A 22,058-nucleotide genomic window follows, 5' to 3' on the forward strand; every position below is an offset into this window, starting at 1 on the left:
TTTAAAGTGATCCATACTTAAAAGGTTCCAATTTTTTTGTAATATTTGTTTTAAAGTGATCCATACTTAAAGGTTCCAATTTTTTTGTAATAGAGGGCATTGCGGTAGAAAATGCAAGAGATAGTTTGTCTCAAACAAATGATTAGAGTTATTTAATCTCCAACATTAATCTATTAGATGATATTGTTCACTGCTTTTGATAATAGCATCCTTAATGTTACCTACAGATTTTTTTCTTATTTCAATGCATTCAGTTATAAAAAGATATGTTCAATTTTTACCCCTTTTTTTGGGTCTATAATCTTAACTTGTGTTTTTCGCCCCAAAATATGAACCCTCGAAACCAAATACTATTTTGACTAGCAAACAAACAACCCTTAAGTACCAAAGCTTTAGTTGGCCAACAAACCAGCCCTTGTGACACACCATAAATATAATCAAACTCTAATGAGACCAAGTATTGATGACGGAGGATACGGGCCTTGTCAAACCAACATCTTTAGCAGGTTTTTCTGTGTTACTGGGAATCTGAGCCATCAATTTTTTCTGGTTTTTTATCTGTGTGGGACATTCATGATGTTAATGTTGATGTTGATGGGAATTTAATAATAAAATTGGCAGCAAAAAAGCAACAGTAAACCAGTGAAAGAACAGTAATAAAAACAGCAGAAAATAGCAAGGGAACTGCAGGAAAAACAGTAGAGAGATAACAGTGAAACAGCAGGAAAACAGTAAGAGGACAGCAGGAAAACAGCGGTAAGAATAGCAGAGAGACAGCAGCAAAACGGCAACAATATAGCAGTGAAACAGCAACAAAACACAGCAGCGAAATAGCAGCAAGACAGCTGCGTTAAGACGTGCAAAAGCACTGTCCTTAATATCAAAATTCCACATCTATTGGAAGAATCTTCGTGATGCAAAAATATTTAACAGCGGATTGACTTACAGGATACAATGACGAATCTCCTTTTAGAGTACACACTCTAATAGAGATTTAGAACAGTGCGTTAAGGCATGCAAAAACACTGTCTTTAAAATCAGAATTTCGCGCCTACTAGAAGAATCTTCGTGATGCAAAATACTCAACAGCGGATTGACTTACAGGATATAATGAAGAATCTTCTTTTAGAATACACATTCTAATAGAGATTTAGAACAATATAAGATAAAATAGAAGCGGTGAAAGAGAGTTGGAAGTTATAAAAAGGTAGAGGCAAAATGAATTTTATCAAGTAGAAAAATTGTCTCTGCATAAAGGAGAATAAAATACCCCTTTTTATACTTGCTTCTTACATGTAACAGCCATTTTTTTAATTATTAACATTAAAACTGCCTAGTTTTTATAACAGCCATTTTTAATCAAAAAAATGAAATTGCCGGCCATGATTTGAATTGTAAAGTAACCGAAGCAATTACAATTGCATTCTAAGTCATAACAGTCCAAAATTTTAATTACATTCAAATCATAATATTCCAAACATTTAATTAAAAAATTATTATTTTGAAATATCATAACAGCCTAACAGTAGCCACTCTCTAGTCTCCACCAGGACTTCACACCCAATTAAATTAAACTTTTATCAATTCGATCAACTTTAAAATAAATTTCCATTATTTAATGCCCCAATCTGCCACCATTAAAACCTTTCCGTTTTCTCTCCAAAGTCACCAAGAAAGAGAATGGCGATCCCATAAAGCCTCCCTCAAGTTTTCAGGAATTCGATTGCGACTGTCAGTCTGTCACCATATAAAAACCCTTTTGCTTTTTCTCTTAAACAAATTCATTTCACTTCTCTTTCTTCATCTCCATCTTCACCTTCAAGGTAAGAACAAAGTTCAGCTTTCCAAATTTGTTTATATGGCCGTCAAGTTTAAGTGTCTTCAGTGTCCTGTAGAAGCAAGGTTCTTATTGAAAGTGATTAATACTTTTCAAAGCTTTTTTAAATGATCAAGAACTGAATTTTTCTCATTTAAAGCTCTTTATTATTTCTACTCCATATATCAATATGAGCTTTGATTCAAACATTGGAAGTCTAAACACAGTGAGAGTTGGTGCCTGGAAAGTTGGAAATGAGAATTGCATTATCACTTATTGGAACTCTAAACATCTCTCAAAAATAGTGCAACTTCTGAAGGGTATATGAAACGATCAGCCAGAAACAAAAGTTTATGCAGCACATATAAATTCTTAAGCCTTTAACCTATGTATCATTATCAACCACCACCATAGCTTCATCTCTGGCAACTAAACAATGGCTTGCACTAGAAGGAAAGGCGAACCCGTTACATCAAATTCTTTTATGGAGAAATCGTCACATTTCTTCAAGGTTATCCTTCCCTCTTCCTTGGAAGAGAAGAAGCTGGTAAGCTGCTGGGATTATTGACTATGTCGATCAGTTTGCCTATCTGTGCAGGGATTAAATAGATCAGCTGACCCTTTTTGTATGATCACAGGGGATTCCGCAAATGTTCGTGAAGAAGTTTGGGAATGAACTTTCTGATATCGCAACGCTCGAAGTTCCCAATGGTCGAGTTTGGTTAATCGGATTGACCAAAGATGGGACCAAAGATGGGACCAAAATTTGGTTTCGGGATGGTTGGCACGACTTTGTTCAATATCATTCAATCTCTGTTGGATACTTCTTGGTTTTCAAATATCTGAAGAACTCAACTTTCCAGGTTCTTATTTTTGATTCTACTGCTTGCGAGATTCACTACCCATATAGTGCAGTGAAGTCTAAGCCACGATGCAATGCGGACAACTCAAAATCGAAGCCTGAAAGCAGGTCTAAAACGGTTGAAAAGGCAGAGATAAATGAATCAGATTATGAGAATAAATATAATTTTTTAGCTTTTCTTGAAGAAATGGGAATCTACTTTCCTATTAAATGCAGATTTGTCTCAAAAAAAGATAGATTGAGAGCAATCCACATCGTCAGATTGTTGAAGCCAAGAAATCCTTCATTCATGGTGTTTTTGCGATCTCATAGCACAACTGAACGCCGTGTGGTGAGTTTGTAGATAAAATGTGGTTATGAATCTTCTCATATTGATGACATTCATATCTTCTAAGTTAGCCATTCTTTTTTGGCATCTGCAGGGTGTGCCAGTGAAATTTGCGAACAAGTATTTATGTAGAAATTCCAGAACTATTAATCTACAGGTTCCTGATGGAAGAGTGTTGTGTGTTAAAATTCATAAGCCGACTCGTGGAGGCTTTTGTTTAACAGAGGGATGGGTTAAATTTTCAATAGAGGAGAATTTGAAGCAAGGAGATATCGGTATCTTTGAGTTGATCAAGATGAAAGACTCTATTCTGAAACTTTCAGTATATCATGCAGCTGCAAAGTTAGCATGAAAATGAAAAATGTTTTTGTGAGCCAATATTTAAGGTTACTATAAATATTGAGTGACAACCTAATCTTACAAACTTTTATAAACTTTCTCTCACAATTCGACATGATAGTTTATAATTGGTCAACTCATAATTAAACGTGCGGGACTTATAGCGAGCAGACAAGACTCATTTACTAGCTAACCAATTACAGAATTGTGAGTGTGAAAATGGATTGTAAATGCAGTATTACCCAGTTAAGATTAATGCTAAAAAATGCTCGTAACCTTTCAAAATAATGCATTAGATAGCAACATTGTATTGATTATTTATGGAAAAAAGTTTGTTGTTAACAATTTATGTCATTTGTAAAAAATTGAGCAACCCCAATATCCAAAAACAATCTTGGTGTGCATGGTTCAAAAAATTTGGAGTACTGTAACTAATTTCCAAGTTGACGAAGGCATTGGGTTTGTAATTTCCAAGTTGACAATTTTTGCAGAACCCATCACCAGGCCCATAAAAAACAAGGCCTAGTCCAGCGTAACAATAAGCTGTACAACTTAGAAAGAAAAACCAGGGCCAACTCTCACCAGCCCAGTCCACAGAAATCCGAAGACAGCAGCAGCCCGAAATTCTCCCTGCCCAACTCGCAGCCGGGCCCTTTATCATGTGGAAGCCCAAAGATTTAATCCAATCTCTTCCTCTGCAGCAGCCCACAAACTCGCCTCCTGCCTTCTGCCCAAACAGAACCCAATCCACCCCCTTATAAACTCCAGGCCCAAACCCCATTAACTAAAAAGCCCACCTAGAAAAAAAAACCCAACTGTTCCTTCTTGAACCCAAACCAAGCACAAACACCATATGCTCCGTTTGACTTATTATTTCTATCAATATTCTCAATTCTATTCTCAAAATACTTATTTATTTTATTATTTGAGAAATATTAGTATATTCTTTAATTATTTTTAGACTCCTTAAGTTTATTAATTTCATTAAATACCTCAAGAAAAAAAATTTAAAAATTAACAAAAACACCCCCACCCACCCATACTTGTCAGATTCCGGAAACCACCATCGGTGGTAGCTGAAATCTGTCACAACAGTCTACAAACGACTAGAACTGGCCGTTAGCGATGGCCAAATCTAGACTTTTGTGGTCGTCGACGGCCAGATCTGATCGTAGATCTAGCCTTTTCTTGCCAAATCTGTGATGAATATAGCCGCAAAAGGCCATATCGATGCCCTACCCACCAGAGCTGATTGGTCTACGTGATAACTCCATTTTTTTACCAGATTTTGGTGGTGGTGGCCAGAATTTGACACTGTGGGTGGGTGGGGGTGTTTTTGTCATTTTACAAAAATTTTATATATTGGGGTGTTTAGTTAAATTAGCAAACCTAGGGGTTTTTTTGTTGATTTTTAAATTTTACCTCGTAATACTCCCCTATTCAACTATCCTATATTATTCCTAAAACCCTATCCAAAATAACAAAACAAACGAACCCGTGGTTTGTGATTTTCTATTTCAATGGATTCGGGTCCGATCTATTTTTACCCATACGATAGCCGACCCATCAACATCCCTACTAACAAATCTCACTTGAAACTTTTCCACCAGGATGACTTGACCATTAATAATTGGCTCCACAATTTAACTAGTTTTCCATTTTCCCTACAATAATTGACTATCCTGATAAATATTGTAAGTATTTTTATCAACTTATGAATTTTGTATAGATACATTAAGTTCTGATGTCGGGACATCATAGTGTTTATGCACAATCATTTTTGTAGCTTATGTTGTCATGACACTCAGTGTTAGTGTCGAGATAGTAGTCCAGTCTAATTCCATTACACATGTCGTGTCTTCATTAGATGTTAGGATATTCTTTATTAGATGTGAGTGGTCCATTGTTGACGAAAGTTGAAAAGGTCAAAACTGTAACTTTACCTGTCTCTTGTAACAGTGTGCTTTTGTCTCTCCCATTTCATATAAAGGAGAGTTGACTTCTTGTAATATCAGTTAATCAATACACTGAATTTTTCTACTCAATTAGCTTGTCTTCATTTTTCGTTTTCTCTCAAATCTCACATGGTATCAGAGCTAAAGACAAACATCTACAGCTAAGATTCCTGGTTCTTCGTTCAATTGAAGCATCATGGATCTCAGCTCAACTCAATCTTCAATTTTTTCGTTAAGTCTGCAAGTAATTACTCCAAAGCTTACTAGAGACAATTACAAGGATAATTATGGGTTCTGGTGGTCTCAAGTACTCTCGGCTGTTGGAGCTTATGAAGTGGAAGAACACCTAACAGGTTCAATTTCATGTCTAAAACCTTTAATTGTCTCTGATAGTGATAGTTCAACTCAGTCGAGTGAAAACCTAACTAAGGAAAAAATCAATCCAGCTTATATAGCATGGAAGAAGACTAATAAATTCCTTGTTACTTGGCTTTTAGCCTCTATCTCCGAGTCATGTTTAGTCACGTTTTTAAATGTCAATTTGCCACTTAAATTTGGTACAATCTTGAGAATGAGTTCATTATTGACTCTAAAGTAAGAGCTCTTCACCTAAAGAATCTACTTCATACCACTCAAAAAGGAAGTATGAGTGTTAGTGAATTTTTCAAGAAACTGAAAGGTATTGCTGAGATTCTGTCGGGTAGTGGTCAAGTCATAAGTGATGAAGATCTACTTCAATATGAGCTAGATGACCTAGGTCCAAAATTTGATGTTGTCGTAGTCAACCTAACATCAAGAATTGAGTCTAAATTTGACTCAGTTTCTCCACAAGAAGCTCAATTTTTGCTTCAAAAATATGAGATGCGACTTGAGAAATTCAATAGTATTGATTTTGCAAATAGCTCAGTGCATATGGTTTCTCTCAACAATCCTTATGTTACACCATTGCCTTCTACTGGTCTAAGGGGATCACTAAGCTCTAATGATGTTACTACATCATTATCCTACATCATTATCTAGTTTTCCTTTTGTTTATAAATTGTGCAATTGATCCAAGCAGGAAAGTTCCTTCAACAGTGCCCTGCTCTTCACCTTGTTCTTCTATAGCAGTTAGTAAGCAAGTTCCACACTCCATTACTCCTATTTCTAGTCAATCTCTTGTTGTGTTACAAACCTCTGATTCTAACTTTAATACTTAGTCTTGTTCATCTTCTAAGTCACTCACTTCTTCCTCTAACTCACCCTTGTTAACTACCTCTCAAACACAATCTTCTAAGTTTGTCTGACAATATCTTGCTAGTCCACTTATCGTGGACCTCACTTGTTTTCCACCTATACCTTACAAACCCAAGCCCTCAATCATTTCAACCCACACACAAGCTCCTCTGTCTCGACAGAACATTGACTGTAGTCATGTAGTTGATTTGTCCTTATCTCAATTCTCTGCTTCCCATTCTCTTGTTTCAACCCAATTACCATCCTTCCCAACAACTCATAACCTACCCTCTAGCACATCAGTCACTCCAGCTACCTCTCCTTCACCTGCTAATGTCCATCATATGATAACCAGAGCCAGGTTTGGTAACCAAAATAGAATTTTTCTTGTAGCCTCGACACCTCCTTGTGTCCAACCCGAACCTACCTCAGTAAATGAAGCTCTTGCTTGTAATGAGTGGAGAAAGGCTATGCATGATGAATTCACTGCCCTCATGAAAAATGAAACATGGACCCTTGTTCTCAAGATCTCTAACATAAATATTGTTGGTAATAAATGGGTTTTCTGAACCAAGTATCATGTTGATGGTTCATTACACAAGTATAAGGCTAGGTTAGTAGCAAAAGGGTTTCAGCAAACCCTTGGTTTAGACTATTTTGAGACCTTCAGCCAAGTTGTCAAACCTTCCACCATTAGAATCATCTTTACTCTTACTGTTTCCAAAGGTTGGGATATCCAACAAGTTGATGTGAACAATGTCTTCCTCAATGGCATCTTGAGTGAAATAGTTTACATGAGCCAACCTATTGGGTTTGAGCATCCTCAACTTTCTTCTCATGTGTGTAAACTTGATAAGGCCTTGTATGGTCTCAAACATGCATCAAGAGCTTGGTTTGACAAACTCAAGCAAGCCTTGTTGAATAGAGAATTCCAAAATTTAGTTTCAGATTCCAACCTCTTTATTCTTAAGGATACAACTCAAGTTCTCTATATTCTCATCTATGCAGATGATATCCTCATTACTAGATCAGACAATGCCTCTATTTTACAACTTGTAGTAAATCTAAACAATGAATTTTCATTAAAAACACTTGGATCTATTAATAACTTTCTTGGTTTGGAAGCCACTAGAAATGCAGAAGGTATTCACTTGAAGCAGACTAAGTATATTGGCGATTTGCTATCTAAAACAAAGATGCAAGATACTCATGTTTGTCCAAATCTCAAGGCTACTGGCACTGAACTTTTCTCCTCTTATAGTGAGTTGTTTAAAGACCCTAGTCTGTATAGGAGTATCATCGAGGCTCTACAATACTTGACTTTGATAAGACCAGATATAAGCTTCACAATGAATAAGCCTAGTCAATTTCTTCAAGCTCCAACTAAGCTTCAATGGCAGGCTTGCAAAAGGGTATTACTATATATTAAAGGAACTCAATTCCATGAGTTACAATTCAAACCAACAGCTACCTTCTATGTTGAATGTTATACCAATGCAGATTGGGGTGGTAATCTTAATGATAGGAGGTCTACAAGTGGCTATTTTATTTACTTGGGACCCAACCTCATTCAATGAAATTCTAGTTCATCAGGATGAAGAATATTGGGGAAATGCAATGGAGTTCAATCCGGAGAGATTTTCCTAAGGAGTTTCGAAGGCCTCAAAGAATGATCAAGTCTCATTCTCCGCCTGGGGTCCTAGAATATGCGTCGGACAAAACTTTGCATTGGTGGAATCAAAACGGAGCAAATGCACCGCTATCTTAAAACATCTTTATTTGACCAAGGTTTCGAAAATTATAATAAAAATTTGAAATTATATCAATAAAAATTTATTATTATTATTATATTTTAATAGTAATTAAATCAGTGTTTTCCGTTGTTATGGGCTACTAAAAAAATATAAAATGCAGGAAAGAATTCGTTCATATGGTTAGGTCCAACACCAAGCATAAACATCACGGACCCCAAATTGATAAGAGAAATAATGTCAAGGTATGAAATATTTCAAAAACCCAAGATGAGCCCACTTGGCAAGTTGGTATTCAACGGGATGGTGATGTATGAGGATGAACAATGGTTCAGAGTCAGAAAGACAGCCAACCCAGCTTTCCATCTAGAAAAGTTGAAGGTTTTTCTTCTTTCTATCCTCCAATACTCTTGAAATTATCTTACCAAACATAATAATATAATTATGCGGTGCCCATTCGAAGATATACAATCTTTGATTTCTAATGAAAGTCATGCTTTTATTATTTCATTTTACCTACATCTTGAGTCATGATTTAAAGATTGATTGGACCGTATCCTGATAATATGACAATACTCTTTGTATGAAATCTGATGTATTAAGACTGATTTAATTATATTTTAAGATTGTAAGTTGTGTCGTTGCTTTCTTGCTTTAAGCTTGTGATATGTCAGTCGATATGATTTATTATATAATGTATTGTTCTTACATTATTAAACATATTATTTAGTACAAAATTTGAAATAGGACTGTAAATATTAAGAATTTCTCTTTAGTAGTGTACTGAATCTAAAATTCATGCACTCTTATATTGAGATAACCTCACATGGTCTTTCTGTTTCTTTTTCTTTGTAGAATATGTTACCTAAAATATATTTGAGTTGCAATGAGATGATAAGGCAATGGAAGAGCTCAATCGCAAATGAAGAATCTTGTGAATTAGACGTATGGCCTGACATTAAGACTTTAACAGCAGATGTGATTTCTCAAACAGCATTTGGTAGTAGTTTTGAAGACGGAAGAAAAATATTCGAACTCATAACGGAACAAATTAGCCTTTTGAATCCAGTTTTCTACTTCTTCCACATCCCTGGATGGAGGTAATTTAAACTAACTTGGGGTCGTTTTATATTTATTTTGTTGAAGTTTATGATAAATAAATTCAGAAATGAAAACAACGCTCAATACAATTAGAAAGTATTATTACATAAAATTGATAAAATATCAAACAACTCAATAATATTTTTATTGTAAGGTTTTAAATCTATTTTCTAATAAATGTTAGTCAGTACATTTCATGCTTGCACTTATGAGATTAATTTGTCTCTTCTCAGGTTTTTGCCCACTCAAGCCAATAGAAAATTGAAAAGTAATAACATAGAAATTATAGAATTGATAAAAGGCATCATAAATAAAAGAGAAGAAGCACTGAAAGTTGGCGAAGCAGGTAGCGATGATTTGTTGGGTTTGTTGGTAGAATCAAATCATAGAGAAATTCAAGAGCATGGGAATAAAGAGACTGGAATGAGTATTGAAGAGGTGATTGAGGAATGTAAACTTTTTTATCTTGCTGGACAAGAGACTACTGCAAGTTTGATTGTATGGACGATGATTTTGTTGTGTATGCATCAAACTTGGCAAGAACGAGCAAGAGAAGAAGTTTTCCAAGTTTTCGGGAGCAAAGAACCGCAATTTGATGAGTTAAACCGCTTGAAAGAAGTAAGTAAACATATCCCTTATAAAGTTATATTTTACTTGAGAGAATTTAATGTTTTAAGACTCCTCCTTCACATTAGTTAATTAATTCCCTGGAACATATGTGTTTCAGGTAAACAAAATTCTCCACGAGGCACTGAGGTTATATCCACCAGTAGCTTTGTTTATCCGAGCAACTATGAAGGAGTTCAAATTGGGGGAAATGAAAATACCACCTGGAGTTTTAATTGCATTACCAATGATTCTAGTTCATCAGGATGAACAATATTGGGGAGCGGATGCAAAGGACTTCAATCCTGATAGATTTTCCCAGGGTGTTTCAAAGGCATCAAAGAATGATCAAGTCTCATTCTTCCCATTTGGTTGGGGTCCTAGAATATGCATTGGACAAAACTTTGCATTACTAGAAGCAAAACTAGCTTTAACAATGATTGTGCAGAATTTCTCTTTTCAACTTTCTCCAACATATGTTCATGCCCCAGCTCGTGGTGTAGCTATACAACCACAACATGGTGCTCACATGATCTTACGCAAGATTTAGTATTATATATAGTCTGTTGGGGAGAGAGTTGTTGGTTAACTCACTTCAGTGTATGGTTACCCATTTTAAGTATAGTGGAAATATTACTAAGTTGTTTAAGACATTTCTAATTTAACCACATCAAACACAAGTGCAGAAAATAAATGATACAGACATATACATGGTTCGGCTAAATCCATTTTTAGCCTACATCCATGGGACCTTGTTCAGATTCAGGCAATCCACTAAATAAAAAACACATTACAAGATATAGTTCAAAGTTGATCAAAGATACAGCAAAAAGAACTCGCTATTCAACTTTACACTTAGCACCACACTCTGAATCCTTAACGTGTAGTAACTCCTTAGATCATCTTTAACACACCCTGAACAACTTGTGAACCACCAAGCTTCAAACACCGACGCCACGCACCAGCATCAGCAAAAGAACCATGTTCGAAGAGCCTCAAGTCTATGTTTGATGTGGTGAGGTTTTGGCACAAAATGGAAATGAACCTATGAACCTTAAGAGAAAGTATACTCTAAGAAAATCCAGAGTATAATGAAAATAAAAAGGTTAGATTTAAAGACGCAAGATGAGATGATATACAGTGTACGGTTTCTTGCTCAACACATTAGTGTCACATAAGCCAACAAGGAGTTGACCCATGTTTGTCCAAATAAGGAAAGTACTCCTTCTTTCGGTTTGGACCACAAAGCAAATCGGGAAAAGAAACTTTATTCCCTAGGACCACTTAAGGGTACTATGACATGTGTAGAAAGGTCATAAAAAGTAAGAGTCAAAGATGAAAAATATTTTTTTCATTTTATCAGACATGCAACTCATGCTGGGTTGCAAATATCTAAAGCGAGAGTGTAAGCACAAACTATTGTGCACACACACTCGAAACGAAACAAGCCAAGATGCAAGTCTGGCAACCAGTGTGCACGCAGAAAGATGTGCACACACACAACAAAGGAAACTAGCCAAATCATAAGATTGACAACCAGTGTGCACACATAATCGTTATGCACACATAACTCATAAGTTTGACAAATATAAATATTTCACATTCTCCCCCTTTGTCAAACTTATGAAAAAAGAACATAAAGGAGATCAAGTGCAAACCTGTTTTAATCAACCCCCTTTGTTATCAAATTTTTTTAATTTAAACTATGAACGGGTGTCCTTATAGGTGGACTCTCATCCAATAAGTAAGGACGCCCGTCCATTTCAAATGAATGATCATCCAATAAAAATGGACGGCCGTCCATATTTGATGGACGGCCTTTCATTTGCGAAATATTTCTTAACGTGCTATGTGGTTCGTCTGACTTAGGTGACACGTCGTTCGGTTTAACATTTCGATACAAAGCGTCGGTGTTTGTAGCATTATTGATAAGAAAATACATCAAATAATCAAACTGATAACCTCATTTCATTGATAGCTAATCAAATTCTGCTTACAATTTCGTAGTAAAATAGTTAGAAGATATACTTACAGTTCAGAAGAACGAATCAAAATAACAACTCATTTGTCAATGTCAATCGGACATCCTTCCTTTATTCCATGTCAATTCATGAATTTTTGACCTGTAAACAACAATAAAAACAAAAACAAATAAAAAATCATCAATTAACAAAATCATGAAGAACATATGTATTATTGACACAAACTAATATGACCTATAAACAATTAACAAAAGACCAGACGTATTGTTGACACCAACTAATATATATTGTGATAATACATAATTAAACATACGCCCCTTTTATAACCCTCTATTTAGATCTTTATTCACCAACACAATTAAATATGAATTGAATACGAAGAAATGTTTACAATATCAATACGATGCACATATATAATTATTAATAAACATGTATGTTTTTACTATTAATACAATGTACCTATCTAATCCAAACTTTTTGTCTATTTATTTAGACTTTGGAATACCAATATAGCAATTAACATTGTCTACATCATCACCAATAAAATTCAATCATATGGCAATCACAAATCCAATGTGTTATTATGATTAGACCTTTAGAATGTCAAAGTAGTACACCTATAATCAGTATTATTATTAATTATTAATACAATCAATTCAATGCACCTATGTAATCCAATCTTTATGTTTAATTATTTAGACTTTGGAACACCAATGCAGTAATTAATATTGTTTACATCATTACCAATAAAATTCAACTAAATGACAATCACAAATCCAAAGTGTCATTATGGTTAAACCTTTAGAATGCTAATACAGTGCACATGTATTATTATTATTATTAATTATTAATACATATTTTATTTTTTAAATTAGTTAATAATTATAGATGAAGTAATAAATACTAATCCAACGTGTCAAGATAAAACAATTTAATTCATTCGTCAATCCAATGTATCAAAATAGAACAACCATAAAGCTTCAAAAATCTCTCTCTCTCTCTCTCTCTCTCTCTATATATATATATATATATATATATATAATATATATAGCTTCTCCTCTTTGACTAAGGCTTATTAAATAACAGCATTGATAAGTTTGTTGATTTATGGTGAAAAGCTAGGTGAACCCAATGACCAAAAACAAACAGGCATGCGTGGTTTCTAGAAACTAGGCATTAAATGAGGGGTGTTGGAACTTGGAACTAGTACTGAGTCTTCCCATTTCAAATTGATTTTTTCCTACCCTAGGTTTCTTTAATAACATTCTCATCTAAAAAGTTTTAAAATATCACTTTTTCATCCAATTTTTATATTCCGTTGATTTTTAAAATATACTTTACTTACTCAGTCGATATTAGACATGTTGCCAAGAGCCAAGGTAAGAAAATTTTTCTAAAATAGAGGCTGGTGGATCGAACAGTGCTGTCCTATTGAATATTTACTGTCAGAATCAGCTAGAAATCACCTAAGAACAAAAAACCTTAGATTCGTGATAGCCTGCAATCGATAAGAAATCAAGTGTCAGAATGAGAGAGTTTTACAGAGAAGAGATCAGAGTTTTAAATGATGGTGACGGAGAGAATTTTTGCCATCGGAATTAGCTTTGAGTATTAACGAAATATAAATTTTTGATAAGAAAGTGGTATTTTGAAACTTTTAGGGTGGAAAGCATCATTAAGGCAAACCTTGGGCGTGAAAAAGTGAGTTTACTCTAGAAAAAACTAGGCATTAAATGGACGGTGTTCGAACTTGGAACTAGAACTGAGCCTTCCCATTTCAGATATATTGTATAACTCTACAAATAAGTTTGGTTTGGAATTAAATTGCAGTTTTATACAACCACATTATTAACTCGAAATATCATTTGGATTTGTGGATATTTGCTGTCTTAATGTTAGCTTTAATACTGTCTTCAATATAGTAACAATAATACTATGGACACCAGGATTTTTACACCGAAATATTGTATCGATCTACGTGTAACACGTCTCTGATTTTTTTAACAATTTTTTTCTAGTGAACGACCGTCCATCAAATTTGGACGGCCGTTCACTCACATGGACGCCCGTCCATATTATATGGACGGGGGTCCATATACCAAAGACGGCCGTCCCCAATTAAAGGACACCCGTCCATAAGTAAAATAGAATAATTTTTTTTTTATAAAAATTAGGGACGACCGTCCCTTCATTTTGGACGGCCGCCCTTATTCAAAATATGAAAGTAAAAAAAGAAAAAAAATTGGGGACGACCGTCCATACATTTTAGACGGCTATCCCTTAAGTTTGGACGAGCGTCCATTAGGAATGGACGACCGTCCATACATTTTGGACGGCGGTCCCTTAAGTTTGGACGGAGAATGGACGCCCGTCCATACTTTAAAAAAAAAAAATCAAAACATTCTAAACACCTTTCTTCTTCAATCTTCTTCTTCGTCTTCGTTTCCCATCTCCTCTCTTTTTCTTCGTCTTCATTCCCCCAGCCTCATCTTCCTTGCTGGGATGCACTCTTCCCTCTTGGATATGAACACATTGTATCCCACACACCCTCTGACCTTGTACCTGAAACCTGCATCCTTCGTGTGATTGCTGAGATCGCCCGTGCTGTGGGATCAACTGGCATGGCTGCCGGGCAGTTCCTTGATATTGAAGGTGGGCCTAATTCTGTTGAATTTGTGCAAGAGAAAAAATTCGGTGAAATGGGTGAGTGCTCTGCAGTGTGTGGAGGATTGTTGGCTGGTGCAGAAGATGATGAAGTGCAGAAATTGAGGAGGTATGGAAGAGTTGTTGGGCTATTGTATCAAGTGGTTGATGATTTGTTGGATGCGAAAACACAGAGTGAGGAAGATGAAGAGAAAACAAAAAAGAAGGGGAAGAGTTATGTTCCTGTCTATGGCGCTGACAAGGCTATGGAGGTGGCTGAGGAACTCAGAACCAAATCTAAGAAAGAATTGGATGGGTTCGAGAAGTACGGTGAGAAAATGGTGCCACTTTATAGCTTTGTGGATTATGCTGCCGACAGAGGATTTTCTGTTGGTGATTCAAGTTGATACAGTTTTCTTTGTGCATCACACTGCTGAGAAGGGGCTGAATATTATTGTTTTAAGTTTATTAAGGATTTTTCGCAGTGTTGATTGCAGTGAATACTCTCAGAGTTTGATACATAGTACACGTTTGAATCATTAAAGCCGGCTCATATAGAATGTTTTTCCATTGAAAATGGAGATGTCAAGCTTTGTAATTGTATTTAGTTGAATGTTTGTAGCTGTTCTTCAACATTGTAAGTATGTTGCTTAAAGTTAGAGGAAGAGCCCTTGTCCACCCAAGTGGAATGCCTGAGAATACATTATGGGCCATGTTGATACTGGTAAAACAAAGCTGCTGGATTGTATCCGAGGTACTAATGTTCAGGAAGGTGAGGCTGGGGGAATGAAGACGAAGAAAAAGAGAGGAGATGGGGAATGAAGACGAAGAAAAGATTTAACGAGCAAGGTGTTTTAGAATGTTTTGATTTTTTTTTTTTAAAGTATGGACGACGTCGATTAGGAACGGAATCTCGATGTCGGTAGCATTATGGATTATCGTAATGTTAAACTTTTCAACTTCCAGAATGGCATTAAAGTCCAGCTGATAGCATTTAAAGTATAACAGTCATATCTTTTCTTGATTATCGTATAATAAAGTGCATCACTGCATCAAAACAGAGTTTGAGAAGCAGAAAGTCTAAAGCTGTAATGGCAGTCATCTGTTAGTGCCAATTTCATTGCCTGTTCATTTCTTCAAGGTTATCTTACCCTCCTCCCTTGAAGTCAAAACTGGTAATTCATAACTTTTATTCCTTGCTGTCTGAGATGTTTGGTTAAAATAAGAAAACTAGACCTTTTTATGTCCTTAAAAACTGTACAACAGTACGAGCTGGTCTTGATTAAATTAATCTATTGTTCTACTCGCATGGAAGATCGGTCCTCTGCATGAAAGCTCCAGTTTATTTATTTTGATGATTTTCTAGTCAATCATTGGGTTAATAAGAAAGTTTAGTATGCATTTAGGCATATTTTCTGATCACATATTATATGATATGCGGATTCTACTAGTTTCGGTCATTCCTCCAAGAATGTTTTTTAATATGGCAAAGGCTCCATTTGAGCGCCGAGCAAGTTTCTGTGACTTCAGTACTTAAAAAGTTTTTCCAGATGCCTTAAATATTAATGATTAATACCCTTATGCTATTTTTCAGTTGCTGCTTGATATTAGTTGCTAGACTCCTTGTGTGGGTGTCTCTTCCATATTAGTTTATTGGAAGTCAAAAAATTTAGTACTCTTGTGCACATTCAGCTGCATGCTTGATACTCTTCTTTAAATTTACTCCTACTCCAATAACATGGCAATAATACATAGTGTATATTCTACTTAGGGGTGAAAGTCGAGTTGAGCCGCTCGAGCTACTCATTTCCCATTGAAGTACCAAGTTTGAGTTCGAACTGATTTCTGGCTCAACTCGAACTCAACTCGTATTGTGTGATTGAGTCTAGTTCTATTTACCAATACTCAGACTCGATTTAATCCTATCGTACTCCATATGTCAGAATGAGCTTTGATCAAAACATTGGAAGTCAAAAACAGTGCAAGAGTGGTGCCGGGTAGTTGGAAATGAGAGTTGCATTATCACTCATTGGAATCCAAACACTCCCAAAAAAAGTCCACTTCTGAATGGTATAATAATAATCAACCAGAAACGAAGTATATGCAACTTTTTCATGCCTAAACTTATGTGTTAACAACCACCATACTTCATCCTGGTAACTTAAACAATGGCTTGTGCTTGAAGAAAGTAACCCGTTACATCGAATTCTTTGATGGAGAATCGCCACATTTCTTCAAGGTTATCCTTCCCTCTCCCCTGGCAGAGAAGAAGCTGGTAATTCACAACTTCTTTTTTTATTCTTTGCTGCACTGAGATTTTTGTCATTTCCATCAGTCATTGAGCCTTTTGTATGATCACAGGGATTCCAGAAATGTTTGTAAGAAGTTTGGGAATGAACTTGCTGATATTGCAACGCTGGAAGTTCCCAATGGTCGGTTTGGCTGGTGAACTGACAAAAGATGGGAGGAAAATTTGGTTTCAGGATGGTTGGGACGACTTTATTCAATATCTTCAATCTCTGTTGGATATTCTTGGTTTTCAAATATGTGAAGAATTCACATCTCCAGTGTTCTTATTTTCGATTCACTGCTTGCGAAATTCACTATCCATATAATGCAATGGAAGCTAACCCAGAATGCATGCTGCCAACTCAAAATTGAAGCCTAAAAACAGTGTAAAATGGTTAAAGGCAGAAATAAATGAATCAGATTATGAGAATGAACATAATTTTTAGCTTTACTTGAAGAAATGGGAATCTACATTACTATAAATGTAGTTTTCTCTCTAAAGAAGACAGACAGAGAGCAATCCCTCGCCAGATTGTGAGCCAAGAAATCCTTCTTTCATGGTTATTTTGCGATCTCATAAGATAACGACCCCGTTGGTAAGTTTTAGATAAAATGTTGCCTTAATCTTCTCATATCCACATTCATAATTTTTGCTTACAGTTAAGTCTTACAACAGACAAAAATTATAAAATTATGTAACTACCACTCTGACTTTGTTTTTTCCTGTTATATGACTTAGTTTACGCATAGCGTTGCTCGTCAACATATAATTAATGTCTCATTTGTTATATTTTGGCTTCTGCAATTGTGCCTATGAAATTTGTGGACAAGTTGATTTAGTAGAAACGTCAGATGGATTAAACTACAGGCTTCTGAGAGAGTTATGTGTGACGTCCAAATCAGGCAGGTGATTTGCGGAAGTTTTCTTTTAACGAAGGGATGGTGTGTTTTAAAAGAGGAGAACTTGAAGCAAGGAGATATCTGTGTCTTTGAGCTCATCAGATGAAGTCTTCATTCTGAAGCTTTCAGTATATCATGCAGCTGCAAAGTTAATATGAAAATGAAGATGAGATGTTTCTGTTGCCATGTTTAAGGAATTTAGAGCTCAAATATGTTCATAATCTTTTAAAAGAGTGTATTAAACGCAACATTGAGCCCTTCCCAATTTTGAATTATTCTCTGACCTAAATGGGTTTGGTTTTTGACTTAAAGTTCAGATCAAAGGATCCATATATAACCTGATAGAATTCAAAGTATAATTTGGGTTTCTTTTGAAACTTTCAGTATTATCTGCGTTGTAATCTGATATAAGAAGTGTAGACACTCATGCACAGCCTGTTGCCTTCAGCTAATGTATATAGCTACAAAAATCAGTGCCACAAAAGACAGAAGACCAATAAATTTTTTGCCCTTTTAGTGAATGGATGATGGTTTCTTATTTACTGTTAAAGCTTCCGTAATATTCTGCATTTTCTCAGAAGTTGATATACACTTGATACAACCTAGTATAAATCATAATCCCAAGAAGCTGAGTTACAAATTTCTGTAATACATAAGGCTCATTTTAATTAGGGGTTTTAAAAAAAGCAAAAACCGAACCAAACTAGTTTTCACGCGGTTTCAGTTCAAAGAATCAAAAAAAATCAATTTTCCGATTCGGTCACCGATTTACGAGAATATGAGCTGGTTAATCGAATCGCTGATATCGATTAACCAGCTCCATATTTTGATATCGCAACCTGGAAGTTCCAAGGTCGAGTTAGGTTAATTGGATTGACCAAATGGGACCAAAATTTGGTTTCGGGATGGTTGGCACGACTTTTAATATCATTCAATCTCTGTTGGATACATCTTGGTTTTCAAATATTTGAAGAACTCAACTTTCCAGGTTCTTATTTTTTATTCTATCTTGCGAGATTCACTACCCATATAGTGCAGTGAAGTCTAAGCCACAATGCAATGCGGACAACTCAATATCGAGCATGAAAACAAGTCTAAAATGGTTGAAAAGGCAGAGATAAATGAATCAGATTATGAGAATAAACGTAATTTTCTAGCTTTACTTAAAGAAATGGGAATCTACCTTCCTATTAAATGCAGATTTGTCTCAAAAAAAGACAGACACAGAGCAATCCACATCGCCAGATTGTTGAAGCCAAGAAATCCTTCATTCATGGTGTTTTTGCGATCTCATAGCACAACTGAACACCGTGTGGTGAGTTTGTAGATAAAATGTGGTTATGAATCTTCTCATATTGATGACATTCATATCTTCTAAGTTGCCATTCTTTTTCGGCTTCTGCAGAGTATGCCAGTGAAATTTGTGGACAAGTATTTATGTAGAAATTCCAGAACAATTAATCTACAGGTTCCTGATGGAAGGTGTTGTGTGTTAAAATCAAGAAGTCGACTCGTCGAGGCTTTCGTTTAACACAGGGATGGGTTAAATTTTCAAAAGAGGAGAATTTGACGCTTTTGAAAATTTAACCCAAGGTGATATCGATATCTTTGAGGGGAATTTTACCATAAAGATTGGTTGAGAACCTAATCTTATAAACTTTCTTCATACAACCCTGACATAGTAGTTCATAATTGGTCAACTCGTAATTAGATATGCAGGACTTATGGCAAGCAGACAGGACCCATTTGTGAACTAACCAATTGTGAGATTGTGAGAGCAAGTTTGTGCGATTGGATTATAAGTGTAGTATTGTCCGATTAAAGTTAATGCTAAAAAAGGCTCATAACCTTTCAAAATAATGAATTAGTTTGTTGTTGATGAGCAAACCCAATATCCAAAAACAATCTTGGTGTGCATGGTTTAAAAAATTGGAATATTGTAACTAATTTCCAAGTTGATGAAGGCATTGTGTTTGTAATTTACAAGTTGACAATTTTTGCTGAACCCACCGCTGGGCCCATAAAAAACCAGGCCTTGTCCAGCCTAACAATAAGCTGTACAACTTAGAGAGAAAAACCAAAAACAATCTCATTGTGCATGGTTTAAAAACCTCGAGTATTGTAACTAATTTTCAAGTTTTTTTTTTTTTTAATAATCAAAGTGTTCGGATCAGTTTACACGTAATTCAAAAAATTAGAGTATGGTTCACGAAACCAAACCAGAACCTAATCGGACCAAACCTACAAAAGTTGGAGGCTAAACTATTGTTTGGTACTTATCAACTGTCTATTTTCCTATAAATATTTAGGTTTCAAGAATAAAAAGTATCAAATCTTAATGGTTAACTATTTACTTTGTTATATAATGCAGCTCATGACATTCCTACCATAGATTATTTTACCTTCAGGATTTATTTATTTATTTATTATTATTTTTTTTTTAAAGGAAAACCCCGAGAAAATAATATAAAAATGCAGCCCGAGAATCCCCTCACAAGCTAACACCCTTGGACAAGCCCAAGGAAACCTAAACAAGGCCTTGGAAGAACAAAAGGATATACTATCCTTTACAAAAAGAGCCCAAAAAATTTCAAAAAGGAAAAGCCCTTAATAAACAAGAACTACAAAAACCAGCAAACAAAAAGATCAGCAGGCCCCAAAAAGGATAACCCTTTTTGCTGGACGCGACATCAGGCCCATAAAAAACCAGGCCTTGTCCAGCCTAACAATAAGCTGTACAACTTAGAAAGAAAAACCAGGGCCAAAAATCCTCTCACCAGCCCAGTCCACACAAATCCGAAGACAGCAGCAGCCTGAAACTCCCCCTGCCCAACTCGCAGCCGGGCCCTTTATCATGTGGAAGCCCCAAGATTTAATCCAGGCTCTTCCTTTGCAGCAGCCCACAAGCTCGCCTCCTGCCTTCAGCCCAAAAAGAACCCAATCCACCTCCTAAAAACCCAGTCCACTATCTTGTAAACCTTAACGAAGAAACTCCAGGCCCAAACCCCATTAACTAAAAAACCCACCCAGCAAAAAAAACCCAATTGTTCCTTCATGAACCCAAACCGAGCACAAACACCGTAACCGTCTAGCACTGGCACGGCCCACAAATTTTTTGCCCTGGCCCCTGGGCCATGTGGGCTGTGTCGTAGGCTTAGGATTTGACATGTGGGTTGATAAGAGACGGCCCATGAATTTAAAAAAATAAAAATTTTTAAATTTTTAAGAACAACCTGTACAATACATGGATCGACCCACAAAGGTACGACATGACACAGCTCACCGGGCCATGGGCCGTGCCGTGGGCTTTGAGTTTTAATTGTTTAGCAAAGCACGGCACGGCATAGCCCACCGCCACCTCTAACCAACACCCATTGGAGCCCAAACAGCCATCCCAGCAGACGTCCACATATTAAAAAAATTCTCCCATACTATACTGGAAACCATCAGAAGAATAATTCTTAAGGGTCTGCTTGAGAGTTTTTTTTTCATTGGTTTTGAGAGGTTTTTAATTAGACTGGTTTTGAGGTGTTTAAAAACCATTACTTGCCAGATTTTTTATGAACTGGTTTTGACTAGTTTAAAAACCCCCTAAAACAATGTAGTATATTTTTGAGGGGTTTATAAATCACCCCAAATCGGGGTGTTTTGACTGGTTTAAAAATTTTATCCCAAAAAACTCCTTTCCACTATTATTCATATACAATAATCCCTTTGCTGGTTTAAAAATTTCTTCAAACCCCATTCAATCTTCAACTTTTAGATCATTGTTACAATGCTTTAGAATCTTTTATCCTAGGCTTTCTAATCCTTCATTAGAGATATGAAGGTTTTTCTTTCTTTCTTCTTCATTTTCCCCTTCAACTTTTTGTTCTTTTAATCTAGTAAACTCTTTTGTAAGCTGTATACAATTTAATTGCATTTCTTTACTAGTTGTTTTACAAAATTAGGTGGTTTTTTTCTCTATTTGATTCTTTCTATTTGCGTTTAGGTGATTGATTAAATCCTTGTCAATTTGTTGAATAAATATTGTTTTTAATGGCTTTGCTTCACTGATTGAAGAAAAGAACAAAAAACTGTTTTTTAGAAATGCTGTTGCGGCTGTTAATTGTTATATTGATAATTTGCGAAGTCCAACATTGTGGCAGTATATTTATTCTTTTAAAATGATAGATTTTGAATGATTGTGTGATGAATTAAATAATATACAATGAAAGAACTTATAAATAAATTAAACTTGAAAGGAACTTTAATACTTAGTATTGGTAATT

The 22,058-nt window shown here is 35.6% G+C and overlaps 3 protein-coding genes across 3 annotated transcripts; all 3 read left to right on the plus strand.

Annotated features, from left to right (window-relative positions):
• Positions 1-2,252: 2,252 nt before the first annotated feature.
• On the plus strand, positions 2,253-3,358 carry LOC116136586 (B3 domain-containing transcription factor VRN1-like). Its single transcript, XM_031422260.1, has 3 exons — positions 2,253-2,363; positions 2,455-3,009; positions 3,101-3,358. The coding sequence occupies exons 1-3, from the start codon at positions 2,253-2,255 to the stop codon at positions 3,356-3,358; spliced, it is 924 nt and encodes a 307-aa protein (XP_031278120.1).
• A 2,587-nt stretch (positions 3,359-5,945) lies between these two features.
• On the plus strand, positions 5,946-10,595 carry LOC116136587. Its single transcript, XM_031422261.1, has 6 exons — positions 5,946-6,287; positions 7,091-8,051; positions 8,430-8,647; positions 9,122-9,366; positions 9,601-9,985; positions 10,095-10,595. Exons 1-6 carry the CDS (start codon positions 5,946-5,948, stop codon positions 10,521-10,523), a joined length of 2,580 nt encoding a protein of 859 aa, XP_031278121.1. The 3' UTR covers positions 10,524-10,595.
• Positions 10,596-13,316: 2,721 nt separating this feature from the next.
• LOC116136588 (heterodimeric geranylgeranyl pyrophosphate synthase small subunit, chloroplastic-like) lies at positions 13,317-15,251 on the plus strand. Its single transcript, XM_031422262.1, has 2 exons — positions 13,317-13,334; positions 14,439-15,251. The coding sequence occupies exons 1-2, from the start codon at positions 13,317-13,319 to the stop codon at positions 15,003-15,005; spliced, it is 585 nt and encodes a 194-aa protein (XP_031278122.1). The 3' UTR covers positions 15,006-15,251.
• Positions 15,252-22,058: the final 6,807 nt, after the last annotated feature.

Source organism: Pistacia vera, unplaced genomic scaffold (assembly GCF_008641045.1).
Source record: "Pistacia vera cultivar Batoury unplaced genomic scaffold, PisVer_v2 Contig317, whole genome shotgun sequence".
Classification (NCBI taxonomy): domain Eukaryota; kingdom Viridiplantae; phylum Streptophyta; class Magnoliopsida; order Sapindales; family Anacardiaceae; genus Pistacia; species Pistacia vera.

What these genes read in the sequence shown, in the direction of transcription:
- LOC116136587 (XM_031422261.1), top strand. Translation starts at nt 5,946, where the DNA reads ATGAGTGTTAGTGAATTTTTCAAGAAACTGAAAGGTATTGCTGAGATT. An exon ending in GATCACTAAGCTCTAATGAT is followed by an intron (nt 6,288 to 7,090) that starts GTTACTACATCA and finishes TTCTGAACCAAG; the next exon opens with TATCATGTTGATGGTTCATT. An exon ending in TCCATCTAGAAAAGTTGAAG is followed by an intron (nt 8,648 to 9,121) that starts GTTTTTCTTCTT and finishes TTTTCTTTGTAG; the next exon opens with AATATGTTACCTAAAATATA.
- LOC116136586 (XM_031422260.1), top strand. Translation starts at nt 2,253, where the DNA reads ATGGCTTGCACTAGAAGGAAAGGCGAACCCGTTACATCAAATTCTTTT. An exon ending in CCTTGGAAGAGAAGAAGCTG is followed by an intron (nt 2,364 to 2,454) that starts GTAAGCTGCTGG and finishes GTATGATCACAG; the next exon opens with GGGATTCCGCAAATGTTCGT. An exon ending in GCACAACTGAACGCCGTGTG is followed by an intron (nt 3,010 to 3,100) that starts GTGAGTTTGTAG and finishes TGGCATCTGCAG; the next exon opens with GGTGTGCCAGTGAAATTTGC.